This window comes from Leuciscus leuciscus (assembly GCF_965113295.1).
Source record: "Leuciscus leuciscus genome assembly, chromosome: 19".
NCBI lineage: Eukaryota > Metazoa > Chordata > Actinopteri > Cypriniformes > Leuciscidae > Leuciscus > Leuciscus leuciscus.
Genome location: NC_138743.1, coordinates 23,962,963 through 23,990,869, shown reverse-complemented (window position 1 = coordinate 23,990,869; position 27,907 = coordinate 23,962,963). Strand labels below are relative to the sequence as shown.

The 27,907-nt window shown below is 39.6% G+C and overlaps 1 protein-coding gene across 3 annotated transcripts in view; it reads left to right on the top strand.

Annotated features, from left to right (window-relative positions):
- Positions 1 to 27,907, top strand: part of tns3.2 (tensin 3, tandem duplicate 2) — a 56,118-nt gene that overhangs the window by 16,000 nt on the left and 12,211 nt on the right. For all 3 annotated transcript variants that reach the window (XM_082146775.1, XM_082146776.1, XM_082146777.1), the window contains exons 11-16: positions 32 to 109; positions 237 to 338; positions 15,826 to 16,680; positions 19,278 to 19,387; positions 19,574 to 19,703; positions 20,574 to 20,654. In XM_082146775.1, the coding sequence (XP_082002901.1) occupies positions 32 to 109; positions 237 to 338; positions 15,826 to 16,680; positions 19,278 to 19,387; positions 19,574 to 19,703; positions 20,574 to 20,654 (1,356 nt within the window). The remainder of the gene's footprint in view (positions 1 to 31; positions 110 to 236; positions 339 to 15,825; positions 16,681 to 19,277; positions 19,388 to 19,573; positions 19,704 to 20,573; positions 20,655 to 27,907) is intronic.

Genomic DNA, 27,907 nt, shown 5'->3' with positions numbered 1-27,907 from the left:
AGTCATCATTTGCTTTTTGTCTCCATTCAAGACCCAAGATTCCCAGAGGACGGTGTGGTGGAGGTGCTCTTTTCAGAAATTTCAGAGAGAGATACATCCCTTGCTTCAGGTATCCTTACATTTCTCTGCAATGGAAGATGTTTTCTAGGTCTTTGTGAATTTGTATGATCCAATATGGCTGGTTTAGGTATTAATGAATTTAGTTATAAATTATCACACTGTTTCTCTATTTCAAGACTGTGGCTACGGGAGGAACAGTTCAGCCGTTGTCATTGAAAATGACCCTCTGGATTCACTACAGGCTCAATGGGACTTCAGTGAACATTTTACAGCAGCAGGTAACACTGGTCTAGAATAGTCATCTTGAATGGAACCAATGAGTTGAGTTTTCCAATGCCTGATTCTGATATCTAGCAAACTATAAATGTGTATATATTGGGAAGAAGCAAGGCATGTTGTCACAGATGTTCAAAAGTTTGGGATCAGTTTAAATAAATGTATACTTTTATTCACCAAGAACGCATTAAACTGTTCAAATGTAACCGCAAAGACATTTATAATTTTACAAAAGATTTCTCTTTCAAATAAATCCACAAAAATATGAAGCAGCACAACTGTTTTTAACACTGATAATTATAATAAATGTTTCTTGAGCACAAAATCTGCATATTAGAATGATTTCTGAAGGATCATGTGACACTGAAGGCTGGAGTAATGATGCTGAAAATTCAGATTTGCATCACAGATTTAATATATATTCAAAAAGAAGACAGTTATTTTAAATTCTCAGAATATTTAACAATATTACTGATTTTACTGTATTTTTGATCGAATAAATGCTGCTGTGGTGAGTATAAGAGACTTCTTTCAAAATCATTGAAAAGTCTTACTGACCCCAAACTTTTGAAAGGTAGTGTAACTCATCAAATATATTGAAATATAAAATGCTTTATGAAGTTAAAAAAAGTTATTGGTAATTTAATAGCTTTTCAGAAATATTGAAATGGTAAAACAGTTATGAAGAAGCAAAAAACAATCTATAAAACTGCAAAAATTTAAAGCGCACAGTACAAAAAAAATTCTTGTTGTTATTCTAATTGTTGTAGCCAACAGAACTTTTAAAATGACAACTTTCAGCCTTTTAAATACATTCATGATTTACTGTTTTGTTTTACTGTGATCACTTGTTTACTGAAAAAAAACGATATTATAATTTTAAAGTACAGAATAAATATTTTTATAATTTAAGAAGGTTTTTTATGTGAAATGAAAACGTACTCGGTTACCTAATGTAACCTCGGTTCTCTCTAGAAGAGGGAACGAGTATTGCGTAAGTTGCTTACGCTACGGGAATGTTCTCTTTTCTCGAGATATGAAGCCAGAAAATTATCCTTAATTTTTGTATTTATTGTCAACGCAGTGCAGCAGTTAGCAGACCTAGAGCGGCTGTCTAGCACGCTCACTGGCTGCCGCGCGGCAACTGCAGCAGCCACCCACTGAGCCCCGCGTGATGTCACGCCCAATTGAGGGCGCGCGCACCCTTACACGTCAGAGCCCGCCAGAATGGGCGTGGCTTTAGTGTATAAAAGGACGGGCTCGGGTGCTGCTTCCCTGGTTTTCATTCGACTGAGCGAAATCAGCTCGAGGCGCGAGCACGGCAGGTTACGCAATACTCGTTCCCTCTTCTAGAGAGAACCGAGGTTACATTAGGTAACCGAGTACGTTCTCTTACGAGAGGTTCTCTCGTATTACGTAAGTTGCTTACACTACGGGAACCCCTTGTCAACGCCGTGCGTGCAGAGCATCCACTATATGAGTCCCAGGGGAGCCCGGGGAACATAAATAGTGGGAATCAGGTGGCCAGCAACGCGGGTCAACACCAGTACATAAGCACACTGTAGGGGAATACAGATCGGCGCTGCCGGTCTATTATAAGAACATCAACCCTAATAGCGCAGCTCAACCAGGAGAGCTAAGTCACGTGAGAGTAGACTGCGCACAGACACTGTGGGCAGAGCATACATCCCGTTAAACTGACAAAACTTTAGCCTGCAAGGCGGGAACTTCCAGGTTATAGAACCTGACAAATGTAGAGGGGGAGGCCCAGCCTGCTGCCATACAAATGTCATGAATAGAAATCCCGCTGGACCAAGCCCACGACGAGGCCATGTCTCGAATGAGCCCTGATGCCCAACGGGCACTGCAGTGGTTTGCTGCTGCGATAGCGTCCACTATCCATCTGGACAGGCTATGTTTCGAGGCGGCGAGACCCTTGGTGCTCCCACCAAACGAAACAAAGAGCTGCTCCGAGCGCCGGAAGGCGGCGGAGCACGTAATGTAAACTCTCAGCACCCTGACAGGGCATAGGAGGTTCACATCGCCCTCACTTCCGGATGCTGGCAGAGCCGATAGGGAGATAACCTGCGCTCTGAAGGGAGTGCCAATCACCTTGGGGACATAGCCATGTCTTGGTCTGAGGATGACTTTAGAGTCATTCGGTCCAAACTCGAGACACGCGGCGCTGACAGACAGCGCGTGTAAATCCCCCATGCGTTTGACTGATGACAGAGCTATCAGAAACGCGGTTTTGAGCGACAGATATTTCAGATCCATGGAGTCTAACGGTTCAAAGGGATGCATCTTCAGGGCCTCTAGGACCAAAGAAAGATCCCAAATAGGAACCGATGGGGGCCGCGGGGGATTCATCCTCCTGGCTCCTCTGAGGAAGCGGATGATGAGCTCGTTCCTTCCTATTGACTGGCCGCGCGTTGGCACAGCGAACGCTGCAATAGCCGCCACATACACTTTGAGCGTGGAGGGGGACCTGCCCTTGTCCAACAGCTCCTGAAGGAAGCAGAGCACCCACGAAACCCCACACGTACGTGGGTCTAGATTCTTGTCGGTGCACCATGAGGAGAACAAAGACCATTTAGACGCATATAGCCTGCTCGTAGAAGGAGCTCTAGACTGCGTGATCGTGTTCACGACCCCTTCTGGCAAAGCAACGGGTATTCGTTGATTATCCACGCATGCAGAGACCAGCGCTCTGGGTGGGGAATGCCAGATTGAGCCGCCGGCCTGAGAGAGCAGATCTCTTCTCGGCCATCGTTCAGGTGGCCCGGCACATGCATCTCAGGGAGCATAGCGAGTGCTGAGCCCACACGAGGAGGCGTTTTGTTACATCGCAGAGAGTCCTGGATCTGACACCGCCCTGGCGGTTCACGTAGGACACCACAGACATGTTTTCCGATCGGACTAGAACATGGTGGCCCTGTATGTATGGGAGGAAGCGCTTTAGCGTGTTCTCGACCGCTATCATCTCCAGTAGGGTTGGGTATTGGTTGGGTTTTATCCGATACCAGTACCTACTCGGTATTTTTCAAACGGTTCCGGTGCTTAAACGGTTCTTAAACCGGTACTTAAGAAAACGAAACTGCACACACTTTATCAAAAAAATAATATCTGTGTGTGTTTTCTGAAAAAGATTTTCTGATTTCTGATTAAATTAAAAATTGTGCTGATGTAGCCGAAAACACTTAAGTTAAGATAAAATTTTTGTCTTCTAATATTATTTATATATATTATATATATATATTATATATCAATTATATTACATATTATATATTATAGACTTTTACAAAACAGAGAAATATCTGACACTGAGCAGAAATATTTAACACACAAAGTATAGCCTCATATAAATATACTTGATATACTTCATACTTGATATGCAAGATTTGCAGTTGGCATTAAAATACTAGACTTACCCGAAGAGGAACACTGCAGCTGAACTTGAACTTTAGTCAAGAATGTCAGAGGTTTTGGGTTCTAATCCGCATGCGTAGTTTTTTTTAAACCGATAATGCTCATCAGTGGTTGTATATCAAGCAGGGACACTTTGTGTGCATTATATGTTGTGATTTCACCAGAACTAATAGATATGAGGCGCCGTCTAGGGCTTAAATCGAACTTCATTCACGCACACATAAAACGCTTGCATACACATATACTAAGTAGTCACACATGCATGTATACTGCTGAATGCTCTAACTATATGAAATGCACAACGTCACATCTAAAGTCGCTCACGCACACACACACACACAAACCGCGCACATACTCATCTGAGACGCGAGCACATCACACACACACACACACACACATAAACTCGCGCACATACTCATCTGAGACGCGAGCACGCACACACACACACACACACACAAACTCGCGCACATGCTCATCTGAGACGCGAGCACACACACACACAAACTCGCGCACATACTCATCTGAGACGCGAGCACGCACACACAAACTCTCCAAGCACATACTCTTATATAGACGGCGCCTCATAAATAGATCGATCTCTGCAACGTATTGAAGCGCGCGTCCGAGTGCGGTGTGCGCGAGCCACAAGAGAAAAGAATTTTCAGCGCTAGATCGTCTCTTATTTAACAAACGAACGAAATGAATGCTCTGCTGGTTAACTGGAGATGTTTTGTTATTGGATCATTCGTGCCGCGAGATGTTTTATAGGGGGCGGTGAAAAAAGTCAGGCACCGAAATCAGGCACCGAAAGTTTCGTTCTTATTCGGTCTGGTTACTACCGTTTACGTCGGAACCGGTTCCCTATTGGAACCGGGTTTCGGTACCCAACCCTAATCTCCAGACAGTTTATATGAAGGCGTTTCTCTCGGTCTGACCACAGGCCAAAGACCAGTCTGCCCTCGAAGAGAGCGCCCCAACCTAAGTTGGAGGCGTCCGTCGAGATGACCTTTCGGTACGAGACAGCACCCATCTGCAATAAGCCCAGCTGAAGCGCTGCTGACGCCATACAGCCCAGCATTCTCTGAAATTTCTTCAGAGGAGCGGTGCTGCCCTTCTGGAAAGACGCGGCCAGGCGTTGAACACGGCGCGCACGCTGTGTTGACAAACGGGCCGTCATTGCCACAGAGTCCAGTTCTATTCCCAGAAAAGAAACTGACTGACTGGGCAGTAATGAGCTCTTGGTCCAGTTGACCGTGAGGCCCAGGCTTTCCAGATGGCTGAGAAGCACTGTCCTGTGAGATATAAGTTCCATCTCTGACTGTGCCAAAATCAGCCAATCGTCCAGATAGTTCAGAATTCGCAAACCCTGATTTCTCAGGGGAGCGAGAGCCGCGTCCATGCACTTTGTGAATGTACGGGGTGCTAAAGACAGGCCGAACGGAAGGACGGTGTATTGATAACTTTGACCCTCGAAGGCGAATCTCAAGAATGGCCTGTGACGGGGTGTTATCTGTATCTGAAAGTACGTGTCTTTCAGATCAAGATAAATAAACCAGTCCCTCGGGCAAATTTGAGCGAGTATCTGTCTGGTTGTGAACATTTTGAACGGTCTTCTCATAAAAGCTTTGTTCAAATATCTCAGGTCTAAGATAGGTCTTAGAGCTCCGTCCTTCTTGATACGAGGAAGTAACGGCTGTAAAAGCCTGCCTCGCTCAGAGAAGGAGGTACCGGTTCTATGGCCCCTTTGCACAGTAGCTTCAGTATTTCTGCACGAAGTAGGTGTGCTACTTCCGAATTCACTGTCGCCTCGGTCCGTGCTTGAAAGCACAGGGGACGGCGAGCGAACTGCAGCGAATAGCCCTGTTTTACTGTGCTCAGCACCCATTCTGACACACCTGGAATAGCTTCCCATGCTTCTGCATGTACAGCTAAGGGCAGAATGACCTCCGGGTTTCGATTGCCGCACTTCGTGGGTTCGATAACCTGACTCAGAGGTATGAGCGCGGCGCGCGCGCTCTCGGTGCTTGGATACGGCGGCTCGCTGACAGCGAAGGCTGGTTGTTTTACACACAATGTCCCGGTTTTCTTGGCCGGGGAACATTTCGTGGGAAAACTGGGACGCGCGAGCAGCGCCGGGGGTAAAATGTTTGTCAGTGGGTGTGAGCGCTCGTGAGCGACATTTATAACATGACCGGTAAGAGGTCATTTTGGCCGTGTGACAGAGCTCGAGTGAGTAGGTGTGGGCACGGGCTCGTGGACACATCTTCTACTTTTAGTACTCGAGCGGCATTTGCCAGCTTTATGAGAGTGGGCTCTGTGAGAGACACGGGGGTTATCATGCTTGTGTGTAGCGGTGAACACTGAGATGTGGGCACATTTTCTACACTTAAAATGCCAGCGGCTTGAGCCGGATAACCAGATATTACACTCTTTTTGAGATTTCTCTGGGTAGCCGTGAAAACAGCATTTGTGTGCAGGCGAGCGGGTAATTTTACCGGCTCGTTGGCTGCCAAATACACTTCTGCAGTAGCCTTGCTTAAGGGGACTGACAAAGCAGGGTGTTTTGACGGTGGTCCGGCCGCAGCAGGACTTAACCGCCTCTTCCTCCCTGCAGCAGCTAGGAGGACTTCGCGTGCTCGGGCTTCAGCGCGATCTTGGGCCGGGGTCCCCGCGGGGGAGGCGGTCTGTGACGGCTGGCTGAGCGCGATCTAGGGAGGCCGCCCTGTCGTCGCTGCGAAGACGGAGGCTGTGCTGGATGCTGGTTAGAGCTTCGCGCAGGAGGCTGATCTCGAGAGCGGCCTGCAGCAGAGCTAGAGCGTCGAGGCAGAAAAAGGTTCATTGCCTGCGTGGTCTTTTGCACCTCCGAGAAGCGGTCAACGATCCCGTTTACCGTTGGGCCGAAGAGGCCGGTGGGGGAGAGCGGCGCATTGAGAAATGTGGCGCGCTCAGATTCCCTCATGTCGGCGAGCGTCAACCAGAGGTGCCTCTCTGTGACGGTGAGCGACGACATGCACCTTCCAATCGCCTGGGCCGCAGACTTCGTCGTGCTTCTTAAATCTGTGATGGCGGCCGGGTCCAGGCCCTTTTCGTCTATCTCGCGGAGGAGATCGGCCTGGAGGATCTGCAGGACTGCCATTGAGTGTAGTGCGGACGCAGCCTGCCCGGCGGCTGAGAAAGCGCGGCCGACAAGAGCTGACGTCGTTCTACAAGCCTTAGACGGGAGGGCAGCCTTTGAACGCCATCCCGCAGAGGGCGGACAAAGGTGCGCTGCTACCGCTTCCTCCACTGGGGGCATAGTGTTGTACCCCTTCTCGACGGCGCCGTCAACCTGTGAGAGCGCAGAGGAAACGTGAGAGTGGAGTCTCGCGGAGAATGGTGCATTCCACGATTTAGAGAGCTCCGCGTGGCAAAAGCAACGGGTATTCGTTGATTTTCCACGCATGCAGAGACTTCGGCGTCAAACACTTCAAGTCGAGCCCGCAGGGTCGACATTGAAAGTTCTTCGCAGTGGACGCAGCCTCCCGAAGAGAGAGCGAGAGCTGCGTGATCTCGACCCAGGCAGAGAGCGCAGATCACATGGCAGGGCTCGGCTCGAGCCACAGGAACTGCGAGGCATTTTGACAAAAACGCTCACGCTCTTTTAGACAAGGAGTGTGTGTCGCGGCGGCGAACACACACACAGCAGTGAAAGGATATTGTCGCCGGATAGCGTGGCAGGCACGGATGGCTGAAGGCGGCGAAGACGACCGGCTTCTTCAGACGCTTTCCTCTGCTTGCTAGTCGCTTGTTTCCACGGCGGCGGCTTCTTCTCAGGATTCAGGATGCGTAGAGCTTCGCTGAAGAGAATGAAAATCAAGGAAGCAGCGCCCGAGCCCGTCCTTTTATACACTAAAGCCACGCCCATTCTGGCGGGCTCTGACGTTGGGCTCTCTCAATTGGGCGTGACGTCACGCGGGGCTCAGTGGGTGGCTGCTGCAGTTGCCGCGCGGCAGACAATGAGCGCGCTAGACAGCCGCTCTAGGTCTGCTAGCTGCTGCACTGCGTTGACAATAAATACAAAAATTAAGGATAATTTTCTGGCTTCATATCTCGAGAAAAGAGAACTTTCCCGTAGCGTAAGCAACTTGCGCAATACGAGAGAACCTCTCGTAAGAGAACAAGCATTTATGTAATAAGATCATTAACACAAAACTTCCATGACACAGCTAACCACTGTGTATAATATATATATATATATATATATATATATATATATATATATATATATATATAACATATATATATATATATATATATATAACATATATATATATATATATATATATATATATATATAGCAAACGAGATGTGTGCTAAATTGCTTAAATGAAATTTATTTAAACATTTGTATTCCCTCAAACTGTTGGTCCGTTTAGGAAAACAACAAAGGAAAAGTTCTGCTTATTGGCAAAGTGATAATGAATATTGGTCAAAAAGCCCAAATATTAGACTATTATCACTAGTCTACAATAATTTGTTGTACATTTAAATTGTTAAATCTCTCTTTCTTCTTTCCTCATGAATCGCATGTTATGAATCATCATGAATCACAGTTAGTTTATCTTTCTTTTTTTTGACACATATCTGTTTTGTTTTCTGGAATGTTGTGGAGGCATGTTTCAAATAGACAAGTCTGTATACACTTTGTCTTTATTGACATACAACAAGCACACTAAATCTGGCTTTAAATTCACTAATTCGGAACATGTTTTCATAGTACTTCGTAGGCCTCTTGTGGGACTTCCGTGGTGAAACCATGCGATTGTGGATATTTATTTTTAGGAGAGGAAAACAAAAGCATGAATGCACATGTAAGCAGTGTTTATTTCAGGATGCAAAGAATAGTTTTCCGAGACATGAAGTCTCTGTAATGGTCTAGTAATTGTCAAGTAACGGTCTGCTACAGGAAACACGCTTTAACTCTAATGCCATTATTAAGTCTGGGCACTGTTTGCTGAGGTTAATTGGAACATATGAGACTGTGCGGGACTGTTCAGGGTGGGTGGAAAAGCTTAACCTCCTATACAATAATAGTAAAATTCTTGTATTTGACCCCAATCTAATCTTGTTTGGTCTGAGGCCTCCAGACCATAATGACCTGCCAGTTACCATAGTACCACCACAGTGCTCCATGCTATTGCCTTGGCTGTTTCCCTTTGAGGGTTTGTAATTATTGTAAATGTTAACATTGCTGCACTAAATGAACCGTAGTAATAGAGAGCTGCTCAAAGTATATGATGTTTTGTCCTGAAGAGTGAGTCAGAATATCAAAGCAGTGGGATGGAGCTCAGACATAACAGACCCACATGATGAGTCGTGATATTCAAGGGCCAGCATGTATAGAGTAGAGTGGGGGCTAACATTTACTACCGGTTTTAGTTTAAGTTGTCTTCTACACAAAGAGAAATGAGGCAGAGAAGAAAATATGTTGAATTCCTACGAATGTACAGTGTGATATGTCATTGAAAGCAAGCATAATGGTTTTGGATCATTCTATTTAATGCTTCCCTTTCCGGTATAATATGGTGATATGTAAAATAATAGTTTTGAAAGATTTTATTCATTCAATCATACTGTAATGTGTTAATAAATTGTACACGACAAAGTAATAATCTATATTGAGATATAATTATGTATTCTGAAAGCAAACAGATTTAACGGTAACAGGGTTGATCATTGTATATTTCGGATTTGATTTTACAAGCCTTGTGATCAAGATTGTGAAACTACAGTGTGAGTTTTAGAAAGCTATTTTAATATTGATAATTTTACAAATATCCACTTTTAAAGGTATAGCGGAGGATCTTTCCAAATTTTAGATAAGACCCGCCCTCTCCACTTTTTGAAAAGTTTGATTGATTCACCAGAATGATTGACAATTAGGAGGACCAATAGTTTAGACTACCCACCAGGAAGTAAAACATCCTCCGCTATACCTTTAAGTTATCAGATGGTTACTATGTAAAATCATGATAACACGGTTGACATTTTATCGTACTGAAAAACGTATTATATACAATAAGATTGTTCTGGAAGAGTTCATGTTTTGGATGGATAATGATTTTATTGACAATTTTATTTTGTGGCATTAGAACAAAGTTTTTGTTATTTTGGGAGTAGTTTGTTACTTTAAAAGAGAAAAAAAAAATTAAATAAGTTTTTATTTAAATTTAAATCATTTTCTTTACAAGCCAACGATGTCTAAACAAATTTACCTACCTCAAAAATAAATATCAAAGATGTAAACACCATTTTATCAAGCATGTAGAAAATTAATGCATTAATGTACTAAACAGTATTTAGCTTGTAAAAATCTTCCTTTCCCTCAAAAATAAAGAAAAATTTGAAGGCTTAAAATAATGGGAACTATATGGTGAACTGCTGTTCAAAAGTTAGGGCACTCTAAGACGTTTTAATGTTTTTTTTAAAGATACAAAAACAGTTCATAATTTTGTAACATATTATTACAATTTAAAATAACTCTTTTACATTTTAATAAAAAAAAAAATTGCATCATTGCTCCAGTCTTCAGTGTAACATGATCCTTCAGAAATCATTCTCATATGAAAAATTATTCTTCTTATTATCAATGTTGAACAGTTGTCCTGCTTAATATTTTTGTGAAACAATAAAACAGGATTTATTTGAAATAGAAATCTTTTGTATCATTATTACCATCACTTTATGGTCAATTTAATGCATCCTTGCTTTTCTTTAAAAAAAAAATCTTGACATAACAACATAACAAAATTCGGGGTTGCTGGCACATCTTACCCCATCTTCCCCTACACATAATATAGAATTTTGCAGAAGTAATCCGCTTCAGGGAGCGGAACATAGTGAGTGTTTAACTTTATGAAAATGAACTTTGTTCTCTTTGTCCAGTTAAAGTTCAGTGATCAGAGAACTATTAAATCACACTTGTTATGGTGGCCCTCTGCACAAGAATTGGAAATTCCAGGGCCAGATATTTAAAGGCGGGGAGTTTCTTTTCACAACTGTAAAAAAATAAATCCCAGCAGCTTAATGTGTGTGTGCATGTGTGAGTCTTGATGCACATCTGGTTGTGTGATTCCGTCCCAAGCAGCCGTGTAATTTAGAGATGCCTCATGGTTGGTGCACAAACAGCCTTTACCATTTACAATACTTAAGCTCAAATATAGAATTACACACGCTCACAAACACACACTTGTATGTCTGTAATTATTGCCAGTTGCAGCGACAAACAGTCTGAAGGAAATGCTACTGCCAGTCGCTCAAAGTTTCATACTATTTTTTTCTCTCTCCTGTTATCTTTCTTTTGCTTTCTTTCAATCTTTCTTTCATCATTTTGTGGGTTTTTTTTGTGTTTCTTGTTCTTTAGTACATCAATACCTCTCTTATCTCTCTCTTTCGCTCTGTGTCTCTTTGCGCTCCGTCTCTCCACCCACACATAACTCCGCCCTTGTGTTTACATTCCCCACTCCATATTTGGAGGGCTCAAGGTCCTCGGAGGGTCCATGCATGCGCGCTCTACAACAAGCATATGTGTGTGTGTACAGCTGTATTCCAAGGAGCATTGGCTGGTTCAAGCGGAATAATGCTTCCCAAGCCAGGATTTTCCCGTACACCCATGAGGGGCACCTGAAAGGGGTTACCTGTGTGTGGAGGTGGAGAGAGAGAGAGAGAGAGAGAGAGAGAGAGAGCGAGAGAGAGCGACGGGGAGAGCGAGCAGCACTGTAAGAGAAAAGGGAGGAGGGAAAACAGGGGAAAGGGAGGAAAAAGATTGACTGAGAGAAAGAAAAAGTAGAAGAGGAAAGAAAAGGAGACCCAGGGGAGCTGTTATCACCTTATGGGAAAGAATGCATGCTGCCTGTCTGTTTAAAACTGCATGAGCAGAGAAGGACAGAAAGAGAGAGCATGCAGGACAAAATGGGAACAGTCGCCTGCAGGATAAACACGGTCAGGACTGCTTGTCTTTTCCCCCCTTTCTTTATTCATTCAAGAAATATTGTTTTTTCTTTTTTGTGTAGGCTATTGTATGATCTCTCTTTTCACTTGTGACTCTATCAGATGTCTCTTTATCTTGCTCTTTGTAATCGTTTCTATGGTCGAAGTCATCTGTTGTCCTCTCAGATACCTTTGGGTCTGATTCGAGAGGATGTTTCTGGAAAGCATTAGGTTTGTGCCGCTCCGTGCATTTTTGAAGCGGTGCGAGGAGGTGGGATACACAATACACTTTTTGACTTGTTGAAAGCTCTTGTGATAAATGAATGCAGTTGTGCTTCATTTATCAGGAAAATTTGCAGCATAAGTCACTTTTGAATTACTTTTGAGAGTTTCCCGTTTTGTATTTGATGTAGTCTAAAAGCGCTTTGATGAAACATTGGCAGAATATTAAGAAATAATATGGACCAAGAAAGGACTTTTTGTTAGATTCAAAGTCAGAGTCAAAGTCAAGTATGTTGTTAATGCATTGGTCCATTTGAGGCTTTGAGCTAGTTAGTTTTGATCAAGTGGTCTATTATATATTTATTTTAGGTTATGATAAAGTGTGTATGATAGTATGGTGACTATTGAATCACAGTTGTTGTTGTGTGTGTGAGAGAGAGTTGCCAGCTGTGGCGTTTTATCATGCATGCCTGGTATTTGGATTTCAGCCTCTTGAGACTAGAGAAGCTTTACTGGTTTAGTTAAAGAGTGTCTGTTTTTCACCAGTTGACATACTTTTGCCATTTTCTGATCAGTCTAGGTGTCTTTAACTACTATATACTTTGGTACAGTGTACTTAATGTGTTCATGTTGTATTGCAAAACACTTTTGCTGCTATTGAGGTGGGGTACAGGTATGGAACGGGACGGGTTTGGTGGTATGTTTAGGTTAAGAAGTAGGGTCAAATGTATAATTGCAGAAAACATATGTAAAAACATATGTACACATTCAGTGCATTATAACAAATGATGAACTTGTATTTTAGACATCTTAAATGTCACAAATGAAACTTTTATGAATTTTGAAGCCTACATACAATCAACAGAAGTAAAAAGCTAAACTTAGGCTATAACGTAAACTCTTTCAGTCTTTATTTAAAAAACTTTTACCATGAAAGTTTGAGCTAGAATCGTTTGCAAGAGTTTGATTATAAACACTATAAGGCTGTGAAAGCGGACTAGTGAGTAAGTGAGTTTACACATCTGTTCATTATGATGACGTTTAAATTCTCCGACAACCTCTTCAGTCCCATTTAGACACTTGTTAGCAATCACCTTTTTCAAGACAACTAAAACCTTTAACAAATCACAAGGGGGTGTTATGAAATATTTTATGTTGTAGAATAAAATATGAAAATGTCTTGAGCTTGTGTTCACCACATACCTTATTTCAGGCATTTATCCAAAAACTCATTGAGTTCAGGACGATGTAACCGGTAGTGCTACAATATAAACTCGTTTCCTGGTTTTTGCCTATAAAAATAATTAATTCCTACAGCTCTCAACTGTAAAAATTGACCTAAATGTCGGTGTTTACGTGCATTTGTACAGCCTGCATGTGCGATGCTGGCTTTATTGTGAACGGTATATATGTGTTATCAGTCATGAGTGTGTGTGAGTGTGTCATGACACATGATGCTATCTGCCGAGATCTGTGTTCAGCTGCCGCTGGCTGACTGATGTGTCTTTGCTAGAACACACACAACGGCCACACAAAGACATCTAGATCTGTGTATTTGTGTGATGACTAAGGTGTCTGACACTCGCAAGAGACGTGTTAACATCACCACCGTATCCCAGACTATGACACACAGGGCTAAATGGAGGAGGAGTGGGTGAAATACCTCTGATAAACATGTTTAAAATGAAGTGCATTCACATATCAGAGAGGCCAACTGTGAAAATCTCTACAATCGCATCTGTTGCTGAAATCTTTTGCTTTTGCATGATGTTTCATCCACACCAATAGGTGTCAGTATAAATTGATATAGCCCAGAGAGTGATATACGTAGATACACAAATTACTTTAAGGGTTAGTTCACCCAAAAATGAAAATCCTGTCATCATACTCACCCTCATGTCATTCTAAACCCATGAGACTTTCGTTCATCTTTAGAACACAAATGAAGTTATTTTTGATCAAATCTGAGCGATTCTGTCCCTCCATTGACAACTACGCAACTACCACTTTGACTAGGGCTGCACGATTAATCGCAATTAACATGAAATTACACTTAAACCGATTTGGCTTAGAGCGATTATGAAATCGCAGAGGCTGTGATTTATATTTTATGCGCAGCTTGTCAGTGAAGCATTGATGTCAGTGATCAGTAGAAATTCTGCTCCATCTGAAAGCATTGCGAGTTTGAGTCGTGCATTTGAAAAAGCAACACACATCAAAAATCTTTCCAAACATGAGAAGCATTTATGAACCTCTTGTCCAACAATAGACAACATTTTAATAACATGTTTTTCACTCCCAACTCAATTCATAATGTTTTGAAACATCCTTCTGTGAGATGATGTGGCTTCTTACACAGAATAAGGCACACAACATATTATTTCATAGTATTCCATACAGTGATAAAGGCTATGTCGATTAGCATTGAAGTATAAATATACTTTATCATCATGAAAATACCTGAGGAGGCTTGAAGAACTCCTGATATATTGTCCTAGTCGTGTGTTTATTAGTCATGTCTAATCAATCAAAGCGTTTCAATCTTCTGTTTATTCAGCTACAGATAGTAAGAAGCCCATAGGGATTTCCTAGAATAATGTGCGTTATCTACTTCTGCTATTTGGAGTTTCTGAATGAGAGCGTCCTCTGGCTTTCAGATCGAGCAGCATTTACTTCTGATCACAGAGCCTTGCTTCACTGACAAGCTGCGCATAAAATAATCGCAACCTTTGCCAAATCATGTGTGGTTTAAGGCCCGTCCACACGGAGACGCATTTTGCTGTATACGTATACATTTTTTATCGTATTGGCGTTTCGTCCACACCGATCCGGCCTTTTCGGAGACTGAAACCGCTATTTTTTTAAACCGGGTCCCAAGGTGGATAAATCTGAAAACGCCGCCCTTGCGTTTTCGTGTGTACGGCCAATCCGTACATTTTGTGAAACGATGATGTCATCACACCAAGTGTCAACTAGTCAGACACCGTTAAGTCACAGCAACTACATTTATGGTTTTTCATATTGTTCAACAAAGTTCTTGATTAAAAAAGAAAAAAGAAAAGAAAAAAATAAGCTACTGTGCCCAATATTATTGTTGTATACAGCCATAGTATACAGCGCGCAAGGTTTATGCGCATGCTTTAAGTCTTCTTCTCCATTTTTAGTGTATGTCTGTGGCAGAATTACAGCGCCACATACTGGTCTGGCATGTATACTACATCGTTTTGAGTCGGTTTCAGTGGTTTCGTGTGTACGCAGATATTTCTTGAGACGACGCCGTGTTTACGGAATTTTTTTTTTGAACGGGGAAAAAAAATATCGGATAGGGAAAGCTCTGGCTTCGTGTGGATGTGGCCTTAATTTCGATTAATCGTGCAGCCCTAACTTTGACACTTTAAAAAGTTCATAAAGAGATCGTAAAAGTAATCCATAGGAATTGAGTGGTTTAGTCCAAATTTTATGAAGAGACACAATCGCTATTTGCTGAACAGATTTAACTTAGGGTTTTATTCCTTCGATAAAAACTGAAATAATTTGTCGGAAGCTTATTGGTGGTGATGTTGAGGTCATGTGACAGTGGTGTGGTGTATTTAGTTTAGATCCTACATTTAGCTTTTTACTTCAGGCGATTGTATTTGGACATCAAAATTAACAAAAGCTGTGTTTATTTGTGAAAATGCTCTTGATGGTCAAAACGTGTAAGTATCATAAACTTTTGGTGATCATAGAGCTTATTTTTTGCAATAAGGAATAATCCTATTGGGTTTTTGTCGAGGGAACCAGTGATGCTAACTTCCGGGTTGGCCTACACATTTATGTAATCCCCGCACCATTCTATTGTATTGATTATTTTTGTTCTTTCTTCCACAGCCAAGCCAAATGAAGGCAACCATTCTCTGAGCAGTGACTCTGGACTCTCCAGCTCCTCCCAGTGGACTGGAGGACAAGCCTCTGGGCTCACGATCAGCTACAGCTCTGAGGAGCATACTCAGCTCCACAGAGGTAATCCTGGGCTCAGAATGGAGGAGGAACAACCTTCTCTAGGCATCCCAAGACATGACCCTATAGCCAGTCAAGCTACATTTGATCATTCCAGTCATTTAAACGGTAAAGTTATGTTCATAGAGCGGGAGACAGATATTATAGATGATGACGACGACATCACCACCCCTAATGACGGCATTGCTGCTGTTTCAGACTCTAAAGACACACTATCTTCAAAGGAACTGTCTGGTTTGTCTTCAGGTGAATGTCAGAACTCTATCCAATCACATGATTGTCAAACTGGAGCTTCTCCTGCCATATTTAGAGATAATGTGAGTTCCTCAAACACACTCATACACTCATCAGTAACTACTGGATATCAGACACATATGTGGGTGAAACAGCAGCAGTCGGTGTCGCAGTCCACCTCTTACACACACACTCCATCAGACAGACTGGAACACAAGGAGAAGACGGAGCTCCAAAGAGGTGCAAGCAAACCTTCACTACCAGACAACGGCTTTCCAGAGGTGCAGTCAGAACCAGAGAAGGATGATGAGTTTGCAACACTGGCTTTGGATATAGATCAATCAATCGAACAGCTCAATCAGCTGATCCTGGACCTTGATCCTGAATTTGAGCCAATCCCCACACAGGCAACGAGTAACATGACCCGCTCAGCCTCCCTTCACACCAATGGAAAGACGCACTCAGGTGGAAGGTCCAAATCCCACCTATCAGGTAAGAGCAAACAGTGTTCATTAAATTTTTTTGTCTGAACCTAAAACCCATAGCATGCTGTCAGTTTATATCAAATACTTTTAATTTAATTAATTGCTCAGCATTTCATTGTTATGGTTGTAAAATCAACTCAATATAAAATATAAAAGTAACTGTAAAAATATATCATAGTGCATCCAACAATATGGTGTTTATTAGATTTACACTACAGTTCAAAAGAAGAGGATCAGTAAGGTATTTGTCATTAAATTGATCAAAAGTGACAGTAAGCACATTTAAAATGTTACAAAATATTTTTTTTTATAAAAAATAATGCTGTTATTTTGAACATTCAAAATAACAGCATGAAAAATAATTCTGAAAAAAAAAGTGTGAAGCAGCAGCTGTTTTCAACATTGATAATAAGAAATGTTTTTTGCTCATCAAATCAGCATATTAGAATGATTTCTGAAGGATCGTGTGACACTGAAGACTGGAGTAATAATGCTGAAAACTTTAATTTGTAATATTATTATACAATATTACTGTTTTCATTGTAATTTTAATCAAATAAACGCCACCTTGGTGAGTATAACTCACTTTCAAATTCTTTCAAAAACATATAAAAATGTTACCGACCCCAAACTTTTGAATGGAAGGCCTAGTGTGTATGTATATACATTTCAATTATATATATATATGTATTTTTGTAGCTTTCAGTGGCATTTTTGTCTTGTTCACTGGTTGATTTCTGAGCCTGCAGTCTAGTGACTTTGAGCTGATGTTTCCATTGAGGTTGCTATTGGCACTGGCCTAAATTATGTTAATAAATGCCCACAAGTAACATACAATGGTTCTCTATGTGCAGCTCCTGACAGGTTTTCTAAAGAAAATAAAGTCCTGCCTTTCATTTCAGTGAGTATGTGTGCACGTGTGTGTAAGTGTGACTGTGTTTGAATGTATAAACATCCAGGTCTAGAATGGAGTGCTTGCATCTTGCAAATGTGACCTCTGAGCTGCTTTTTTCTTTCAAATTTGACATAATAATATTTCTAGTGGTGTATTAACACTGCCATGGACAACTATTTAGTGACTTCCTAATAATGTTATATTGACTGCTGCTCTTTATGAAACACATCTGTGATGAAGTCTCCACATAAACTCAATACTCTGGCTTGTTTGACTTCAGCAGACTGAACGGGTCTTGTTGCTTTTGAAGTGTGTCCCCTGCCTTGCATGTGTCTCCTGTCTATTCTTTTAGAAGATCCTTTCAGCAGTATCAGCCCATGTCAGAGCAGCTCTGGCACCTGGAATGTAGTCCCTTAGTTGAGTGGTGAATTCATCCTGTTGAACAGAAATCTACGCAGAGTGTTATTATTACTATAGTATGTCACTAGATATATGCCCTGTGGTGTGTGTGTGTGTGTGTGTTTGAATACACATGTGTAAGGGCTGAGGAATGCTTTTGAAGTGAGTGTCTCCTGACACACAAAACATGTTGTCTTTCCCCATCGCTGAGTCTTGAGGATTTTTAAAGTGATAGTTAACAGAGCCTGTACTGTTGGCCATTTGTAATCAATTATTACCATGTTTTATAGTCATTATGAAAAACTGGGAAAACATTTTTTTTTTTACCTGAAAATAATCAAAGTTTAGGATTAAAAAGATTAGATAACCAAGAAATGTCATGTAAAATGAATAGGAATTTTTAAGACTCTAGAATAGATTGTCACTTATCAAATAAGCAAATTTGTGTTATTGATAAAATGAGTCTTTGTACAGACAGTCTGGTTTTTTTGCTTCCACTGAAGCAAAATTCACTCTGGATTTCAAACAATTCTAGAGAAGATGATTCATTAGTTTTCTTTTTCATGCATCTTTTTCATTTGGTGCTGGTATTAAAGTAAAATACAGAAACTAAAAAAGACATTATGAAAACCGTTTTGGTCATACTTTTATGTGATGATACAATTTATGATGGAAATTGTATGAAAATGCTTCTGTTTTGCATATTTGTTACTGGTCTAGTAAAATTTAACCACCTATACTGTATACAACAGTTTATTTTGAACACTAAAAATCTCATGCATGTATGCATTTACTTGTTTATTTACATTTATTTATTTTATTTTAATATTTATTTAATATTATTTTAACACTTATTTCATGATTATTTGCTTATTTAATTAATAGGCCTATTTATTTATTTATTTGTATTTATTAAATTTTTATGTATCTATATTTAATGTTTATTCATTTATTTATTGTGGAATGTATTTTCTTACAGTCCTGACGTAAATGGCTTCTCCTCATGGATCTTATCAAAACAAGCATTGTATAAGAACATTCTATTTTAGGTCATGCTGTATGAAGCACATTAACTTTGTTTGATGTTGTTCGAAAATTATGAATAAGAGTGAGATTTCTGAATGACTGGTCACAGTCAAATGTGTTGTGAATGCCTACTAAATAACTCATCTCTCTCTCTCTCTCTCTCTCTCTCTCTCTCTCTCTCTCTCTCTCTCTCTCTCTCTCTCTCTCTCTCTCTCTCTCTCTCTCTCTCTCTCTCTCTCTCTCTCTCTCTCTCTCTCTCTCTCTCTCTCTCTCTCTCTCTCTAGGTTGGAGACAGAAACAGCTCAGTGATGTCTCTGAATACTCTGTGCTGCGGAGTGCGGGTGGTAATCAAATCCAGAACATCCAGAGATTCTCCTTTGACACACCATCTCCGGTATAAATACACATATATTTATACCTGCACAATTACTTCATAAATGTATAGCCTCAAAACTAGTGCAACTGAATCGCTCACCAACCCTGTACAAACTTCTGCCCAGTCAACTAAAATACAAGTTAAACTTGTGTTGAACCTGGAACAGTCCTACAACAATGCCTTGTGTGTTTTTGTCTATTCCAGAGAGGTCTATATCACACTGACACTGTTGACTTTGGTGACCACCCTCCAGAGGTTGACAGCCCACTGTGGGTGGGGCTTGATCAAGTTCCGCCCACACCGGCATTTCCTGTGACACCCCCCTCTCCATATGGTAAGCATGACATGTGAAGCCTTTCACAGTCTTATAACCCTCTGCTCAGTGCTCATGTAATATTTTTAATGTAGTCTTTTTAAAGATATCATGGCACCCTTTTGTGGTCACTTATGAAAACAATATAGTGTAGTACTAAAGTAATACCTTTTAAGGTAATTTAACAGTATTCTCAGAATTCTACAATCAGGGAGCAATAACAGAAAAAGCCATATCACCCTTTTGATTTTAATCTGGTTTTATGAACAAGGAGCACCATCTAGTTAGATGATCTCAATCTTCTAGCATTTTGTTGAAAAACCAAAAGGTCAGGATGGGTTAATTGGCACTGAGAAATACCTGTATCTAGCAAATTAAACAATATGTGATGTGACAAATGCATAAATTACGGTATCCGTGTATGTAGTAGTACAAATCGATTTCAATATGGAGATAAGTCGGTAGAAGCCAGCCTTAACAACACTGGTAACCTGCTTATGAAGTACTAATGCAAGTGTCTAGAATAAAACCCAGGTTCTTAACACAATCAGAAACGCTTGATGAAATAGAGGCTAGCCTACTTGGTCTCCTTGATGGCAGAAAGAGATCCAAAAACACACTCTGTCTTATTAGGGTTAAGATGGAGAAAATGACTGGCAACCAGGCATTCTCCTCACCAAAGCAATGTACTTGTGAACAAAATTGAGACCCACTTGGATCGAGTGAAATATATAGTTGTGTATCATCAACATTATAAATGATACAAAATGTTGTATTTATGGAAAATTTTGCCTAATAGACATATATACAATGAAAATTTAATTGGTCCAAGGATAGAACCCTGTGGCACAACACTACTTAATGTGGTTAAATGTCACTTTCTCCTCACAGTGAAGAGTGCACATGACTTCATCCCTTCAAGACCTGGTTCTCAAACCAGTAGACACCACATGAGCTCTCCAATATGGCAAGGTAATCAGCTACCATAGTGGCTACATCCTTATGCTACTTCCTTTTACTTTAGCAAAATTATGTCTGCATCTACATGAGAGGATGAGAATGTGTGCGAATATTGTTTTGTGTATGTCTTTGGTCAATCCATTCAAGGAAATAATTCAACTGTATTTTGCACAAATTTGACCTTTAAAAGCGGTCCCCTGTAGCAAAGTTTGTCTTGCTGCTGTCACAATATCTGTGCTGCTCAAAATAACTCTGCTACAGGAAGTGGCCCTCTGGGTCAGGATGCATACTTCCTGTAAACCTGGCCATTCAGTGCTTTGGGAACTTGGAACTGGGTGCTTAGAATTAACCCCAAATTATACTTTAGTTTTGACGCGAACAGTATGCAATGCATACATGTAAACACACAGCCTTTTAAAGTACTTTCCATTTCATATTGTGCACAAACACAGACGCTCTCGACACGTGCACTAGAAAATGTCATCCTTGTCTGTTGTTTGCATTATTTATCTCCAGAAGTTTTGATAAAAATGTTACAGCTATCTCTTAAAGGAGAACTCGGTAACTCTAGCGAACTCTAGTCACTTCTTCGCTGATTTTCCCTTTTGTTGTCACATGTTTTCCCCACGAGCTCCCCCTACAGCTGTGGGGGGGGCGTATATTTCACAACACAGTCGTAAAAAACTCATTTGCGGCGGCCTCCTCCCCCTCTCTACCGCTGCTCATGTGCGTTTGTTTTGATCGGAGCAAGCCAACTGTATCGCGTGGAGCTATGTCTACCGAGGTGGGTAATCTGGTAATACATCATACATGCGTGTGTGTTTATGTCGAATTGCCGTAAAGCAATTTGTGTTTCGCACTCGTTCTCGTTCTAGTTCTCGCTTCTCACGAGACTTCCAATTTCTAACTTGCCGGGACGGTAGTGTTGCAAGTTGCAAGGTTGGTTTTCCGCCTGGGAACGCTGGGGGGAGCGGGGAAAGTCACCAATATCACCAGAACAGGTTGTTTAACCATCCAAATGATTTCTAGACAGTTTTATTAAGTTAAAAAAGTTACCAAGTTCTCCTTTAACCCCCTCACACAATACTTTGTTTATCGCCTATTGTTCTTGCGATCTCCAGTAGCTTGTTGTTGTTGTCCTGTCTCATCCGTTTCTTTTTTCACTGTGAAACAACTGCCCTTTGTCGAGCAACTAATTAGCACAAAAAAATTAATAATTCATGACACATACTTGAGCCAAGAGTCTGATGGCGAAATGTGAACTCAGTTTTAGACATACCGTTGCATCAATGAAGCTCTCTTTTTTTTTTTTTTTTACCAGCCAACTCCATATTTGTTAAACTAATGCAAAAAAAATAAACAAAAAACAAAGACAAATATTAATCATAGTCGAATACATCATCACTTTCGCAAAAACCTAGACTAAGATTCAAATAACACAAAAAAAAAAAAAAAATCATTCCATCAGTTATGTAACTTTTAATGAGGGAAATACTATTGCCTGATTAAATCTTAATGAGGAGGCACAGGAAAACATGGGAATAAAGATAGATTGCAAGAGCAATGGAGACCACATTATGCCACATTATATTACAACATACCTCACACATCCAAAAATACTATTTTTATTTGTGGATTTTTGTATCTTGTATGTATCTTTTTATACGATACATTTTACTTTTTACTGTATAAATAATATTGATAGATAGACACAAATTCTCAGCTACAGACTGAAGTCATAGAATTAAATGTTTTTACAATTAAATAATATATAATATTTAAGTCAGAGTACCTGTCTAATAGTCCAATTTTGGTCATTACAAGATTCCTTAGTATTTTACATGAAAATAATAAAAACAATAAACAGTGATAATAAAATAAATTAGTTTCATTATACAATGTTCAGCACATCCGGCCTTCAGCAAGTTGGCCCAGAGGACGGAGGATGTTGTATATTTTAATTTCCTGATGTGGGAAGATTTGAAGGTTATGTAACTTTAGCCCATCTATGTTTAAGTGTCTAAATAAACAGGAGAAAATAGAAGCTCTTACAGTCAAACTCTCACTGACAGACACATGCAAATATTTACACAGACTTTTGAGGGGGAAGGAAGGAAAAAGCACTGCCCCTTTAAATGGATTTATGTGCTACAGTGGCTGAGGTCACAAAAGGTCTGATAAAGGGGAAACAGGAAAAGTTTTTTTTCATAACAACAATCTAAATATGAATTTTCTCCTTAGCAATTGAATTTAGATATAAAGTTAAATTTAGCTGGGAGTTTTGTCTATGATTTAAGAGCTTTTTTCCCCTTTTTGAGTTCTTGTGAGTTGTTTGAAAATGTTATTTATTTATTTTTATATATACTACTGTTGAATTATTTTTTTTATTTTTTTATGTGTCTTTGAAAGAAATCTCTTATGCTCACGAAGGCTGCATTAAAAATACCCCCAAAACAGGATTTTTCATTAAAATTTAATGCATCCTTGCTGAAAAATTCTTACTGAACCAAACCTTTGAACAGTGGCGTATAAAAATACATAAACATCTTTAAACAAAATAAATTCACTTTAGAAACCTCGTACTTGAGAATGTGTCTCTCAAATATTTTTTCACCCTGTTTTGCATTTCTCTAATTAAATGTAAAAAAATAATTACAAATTGTTATTATATAATTTTAGTGACTTATAAAAAGTGAAGAATCTAAAGTATGTGTCTGATTTATTTTAGATCATCACATTTCAAAATCCTAAACATTGTTCTGGTCATATAGATTGTATTCCCCACGTTTTGAAGTACAGACTTAATTTTACTCTCAAATGACTAAAACTTTTTACGTTTATTTTGATTCCAGTAGCTTTTGTTCAGTTTGATTTGATCATAAAACTTCATTAAATTAAGTTAGATCGATATTTAAATGAGTGAAATTTTCTGCCAAGTCGGAGCAAAGGCGCAAAGTCATACTACATGTAGTCTTTGTCATGTAAAGATAAGGATGCTTGCATGTTTTTACTCCAAAACAAGCCCAAAATACACATGAGGAAAATGACTGTTTTGCATAGAAGCAGATGTTGTGCGCTGTATAACATAAGGGAGTCCATAAAAGGACGTCCTCACCCCTGACCCCAACGCTGCCGTTTGGTTAGGTGAAACAGACTGTGAGAGTCTGCGGAGAACAATGCTTGAATGGCCTATCAAAGGCTGGAGAGCACTCATGAACTCATATGCTAATGAAACCATGGGGGTCTTTCACTGCCTTTCTGCCTCATGCCAGTTGGAGGCAGTCGTCCGTCCTCCCTCCCTCCCTCCCTCTTCCTTTCCTTCATCCCTCCCCCTTCCCTCCCTCCTCAAGGCTGGAGTCAGTCAACCAGTCCCGCTGGAAGAATGACGTGAAGTAGTTTTCCATCTGGGGTTTAACAGAATTCCAAAATCTCAATGACTTCATTCAGGCTAGACACAAATGAGTAGAGAGAAGGAGAGAGGAAGGGGACAGAGTTGGACAGAACAGCAACTGTGTGACGTGCAGCCCATGGTCAGTGTTTGTGCCGGGAAGCGGACAGCACGAGAGAGAGAGAGAGATAATGTGAGGTGGAATAAGTGACAAAGCAGGCAACGTTACAGACTGGGGCCATGAAAGAGTGACACTGGGAAACAAAGTAAGCGTGCAGCAGTGGCCGGCAAGTCCAGCTAATTATCTGTGGATGATTAGCTCTTATGAGGAACACTTCAGCATGACTGCTTCTCTAGGTATGCAGGAAAAGATTTTGTCATTTTGACCCAACTTTTTGACTCGTGCTTGCATTTGTGTGTATGTGTGTGTGTGTGTGTGTGTGTGTGTGTGTGTGTGTGTGTGTTTGTGCCTGTGTGCATTTGCCTGTGTCTTTGTATGCTAATACCTCAGCCATTTGCTGTATCCATCTCTGGCAGACTTGAATTGTCCTCTTGTCGGCATGAAGTCTATGTGTGAACATCCCCCTCACTATGGAGAAGACTTTCTCTTCTTTTCTCTTCTCTTCCCATCTCTTCCCTTCTCAAATTTTTTATTACATCTTTAGTACACTGAAAATATATTTTTTAACACTATATCGGTCTTTATAGTAAAAACTTGTAAATATCCTCTCTTTTATGGAAATTGTATTTATGACATGAAGAATTGTTTTCAGAGGAAGTATCTTTATCAAGCAAAACAGATTTCTCGTTTCATCATATATTATTAAATGCAATCAAAAGTGGATGCTTAACAAATGAAATAAATCTGCCAATACCCAGCACCTGGGTAAAAATATAAAAAAAATAACCAGAAAAATGACCAAATGAACTTGAATTGATCTTGTTTTGAGGATGTTTAGATATTTTTCCTGGACAATGGGACACAAATACTGATATAAAAAAAATTCAATTTAATGTGTTCACAGTACATGCTTGATTTTGTGCATCAAACTGCTGAGATGGCAAGAAAAAGGCCAGTGGTTTTCACACACACAAGTGTGTGTGTGTGTGTGTGTGTGTGTGTGTGTACGCACGGTTTGTGCACTTTTAGTTTGTTTGTATGTGAATGTTTCCTGTTTCAGCTGGCCCTTGGACACTATGTCTGAAGACCTTAATTAGTTATTTGCATTGCAAAAACTTTACTGATAAAGACAAACACATTTAAAACCCCAATATTTGTGCTCTGACTACCCTATATTTTGTTGGTTCTGTCAGTGTTTGGCATTCCTCATGTGTTTTCTCACAAACAGCAGAGCACTACTTTACCAGTGGGGTGTTTTGTGGAAAACATCTTGCTTTCACTCTTTTCTAAAGCTCATTTACACTTGACTTGTTCTGTAGTTTACCTCAGATTGGTGATTTAAGCTTTGCCACTTTCTCATCAGGCCTAGGAGATTTATCAAGCAACCGTGGGAGGTACTAAAACAAAAAGAGATGGATGTGGTGCTCTTGTCGTGAGTGGATGTGTGTAGTAGTGAGCACTTTGATGGAGATGGAGTGGAGACAGTGGACGCTATTCTTCTCTCTGTCTCTGGACAAAAGACACTTTTGTGTGGGCCTGTGTCCAAATGAATGTGGACGAGGAAAGAATGTGTTATGTAATCGGGTCAGTTTGAACTGAAATTCATTTAATTAGAGCTTGAGAATGAAAAGCATGCAACCAAATTATCAGAGCAAACATTTTGGTTTGTTTATTACTGTTCTTTTACTATATGACACAATTTGGCAAAGAATAGGAACAAAGGCTTACATAGGAACACTGAATGGAGCAACAAAACATTTCAAATACTGCATAAACCGCAGCATAATCAGTAAACTGTGCTTATGTTACACAAGTTACAAATGTGATAAAAAAAAGCGGATAAAAATGGTGAGGAAACTAAAAGAAATGGTGGCCAGTTATAGTATCTACAATTTGACACCTCCATTACATAATTAAATAAAAAATGTAAAAGACAGGATCTAAAATACTTTCCCTTAAATAATTACAAAAATATTTAATATTAATATTTAAATAAAGCGGTATATAGCAGAAATATTTTAATTTCCTTTCAGTAATGTTATAAAAACAATAAACGTATAAAAAATTAATACAGCACCTAATATTAAATACTTTCCCTTAAATAATTACATTATAAAATAATAATAAAAACATATAATGTTAAATATTCTTTTCCTTTATTTTAGCTTATAAAATATACAAATAATACAGCATTAAATACTTTACCTTAATTGCAATCTAAAATTATTAATATAAATAAAAATAATAATTGAATATTAAAACCAATAACATTAAACATTATTTTATTTATATATTATAAAATAATAACAACACTGTAAAAAGTCGTGAGATCAATAAATTGACAACATAATGTTTTTACTCTGCTTTAACTCATCAAAATAAGGTCAATTTGAACTTTTTTTTAATAAAAAAAAAGTCAGTTGAATGTAATTTAAGTTGAAATGACTTAAACATCCAAGTTGATTATATAAAGATTTAAGGCAGCAACTGTTTTGTACAGTGAATCTTTAAAAATGAACATTCATGTAAATGTCAGAAAACAAAAGATTTATGTCATGTCCAAAGCATATTATTGTCAAATAATGTGATTTATGTTAGAAAGGGACATTTTGGATTCACACAACTAGTTCAGCAGATCTCTGAATGCTTTTCTTGTCACATCCATTTTGGTTATTTTATTGTGAGTCACAAATGAACGGCTGTTAGTTCAATCCTCCAGCTGTTTGTTTGATTGATTGATTGCATGTGTTGAGTGTGTATATTGCCATATTAAGACCACAAATGGACTGAAACCCTCCTTAGCTATTTTAATGTGCTGAATACCTACACAGTGAAAGTGTTATTTTTGGTCTGCGTGTTTTGACGCTGTTGTGCAGAATGTCTAGTGGACGAGTCTTTAATACAGCAAAGAAATCATGTGCATGTGGTCATGAAGGCAAGAAGCCCAGGTGTCACATATAAAGCTCAAATAAGAGCTAAATCTTATTACAGACATATTTAAGACCATGTATCATAGAGCTGAAGTAATGCCTTTGACTGGAAAGTATTTAATTCTCCTGTGTTGGATTCTCTCTCTCTCTCTTTTTATTTTTCCCCTCCACACATTCTCTATCTAGTTCAGCTTTGCAGCTTTGATCACAACAGCTGGACATTTTTCAACTTGGCTCAATGCGTGTGTGTGCGTGCATTCCTCCTTTGAATGGCGAGTTTGTTAAGTCCGTAAAACTGAAGTCGTCCTTTGTCTCACTGGCATGCGGGAGATTTAATCCTGAAAGAACAGACATACACACAAACACGCTTAGACACACTTTTATCGCCCTTCTCTTTCATTTGTCAGCCAAATTCCCAACTCCCAACTGTAAGATGCTGATATGATATGCTAATATTGATAAGGCTTATAATTTCAGCATGACTGCATTTAATGTTAAACAGTCTGATGCTTTTTTTTCTCTCTCTTATACTCTTTCCATTCATTTGGAGATTACATGGAATATTAGTACTTTTCAGTGTTATTTTAGTATCATTGCTGTATCTTTAAAGTTTTTGTAATATTAATATTCATTTTAATTTTCTGGTTTCGTTTTAATTTTAGTTAAAGTTTTAGTAATTTTGTGGTGTGTTTTTGTCGTTTTTAATATTTTTATAGTTTTACTTTATTTTTAGTTATTGTAGTACTTCAACTAAAATTAAATTAAAATGAGAAATGTTGCCTTGGCAATTAGCCGAAATAAAATAAGTTTATTGTTATTTTTATTT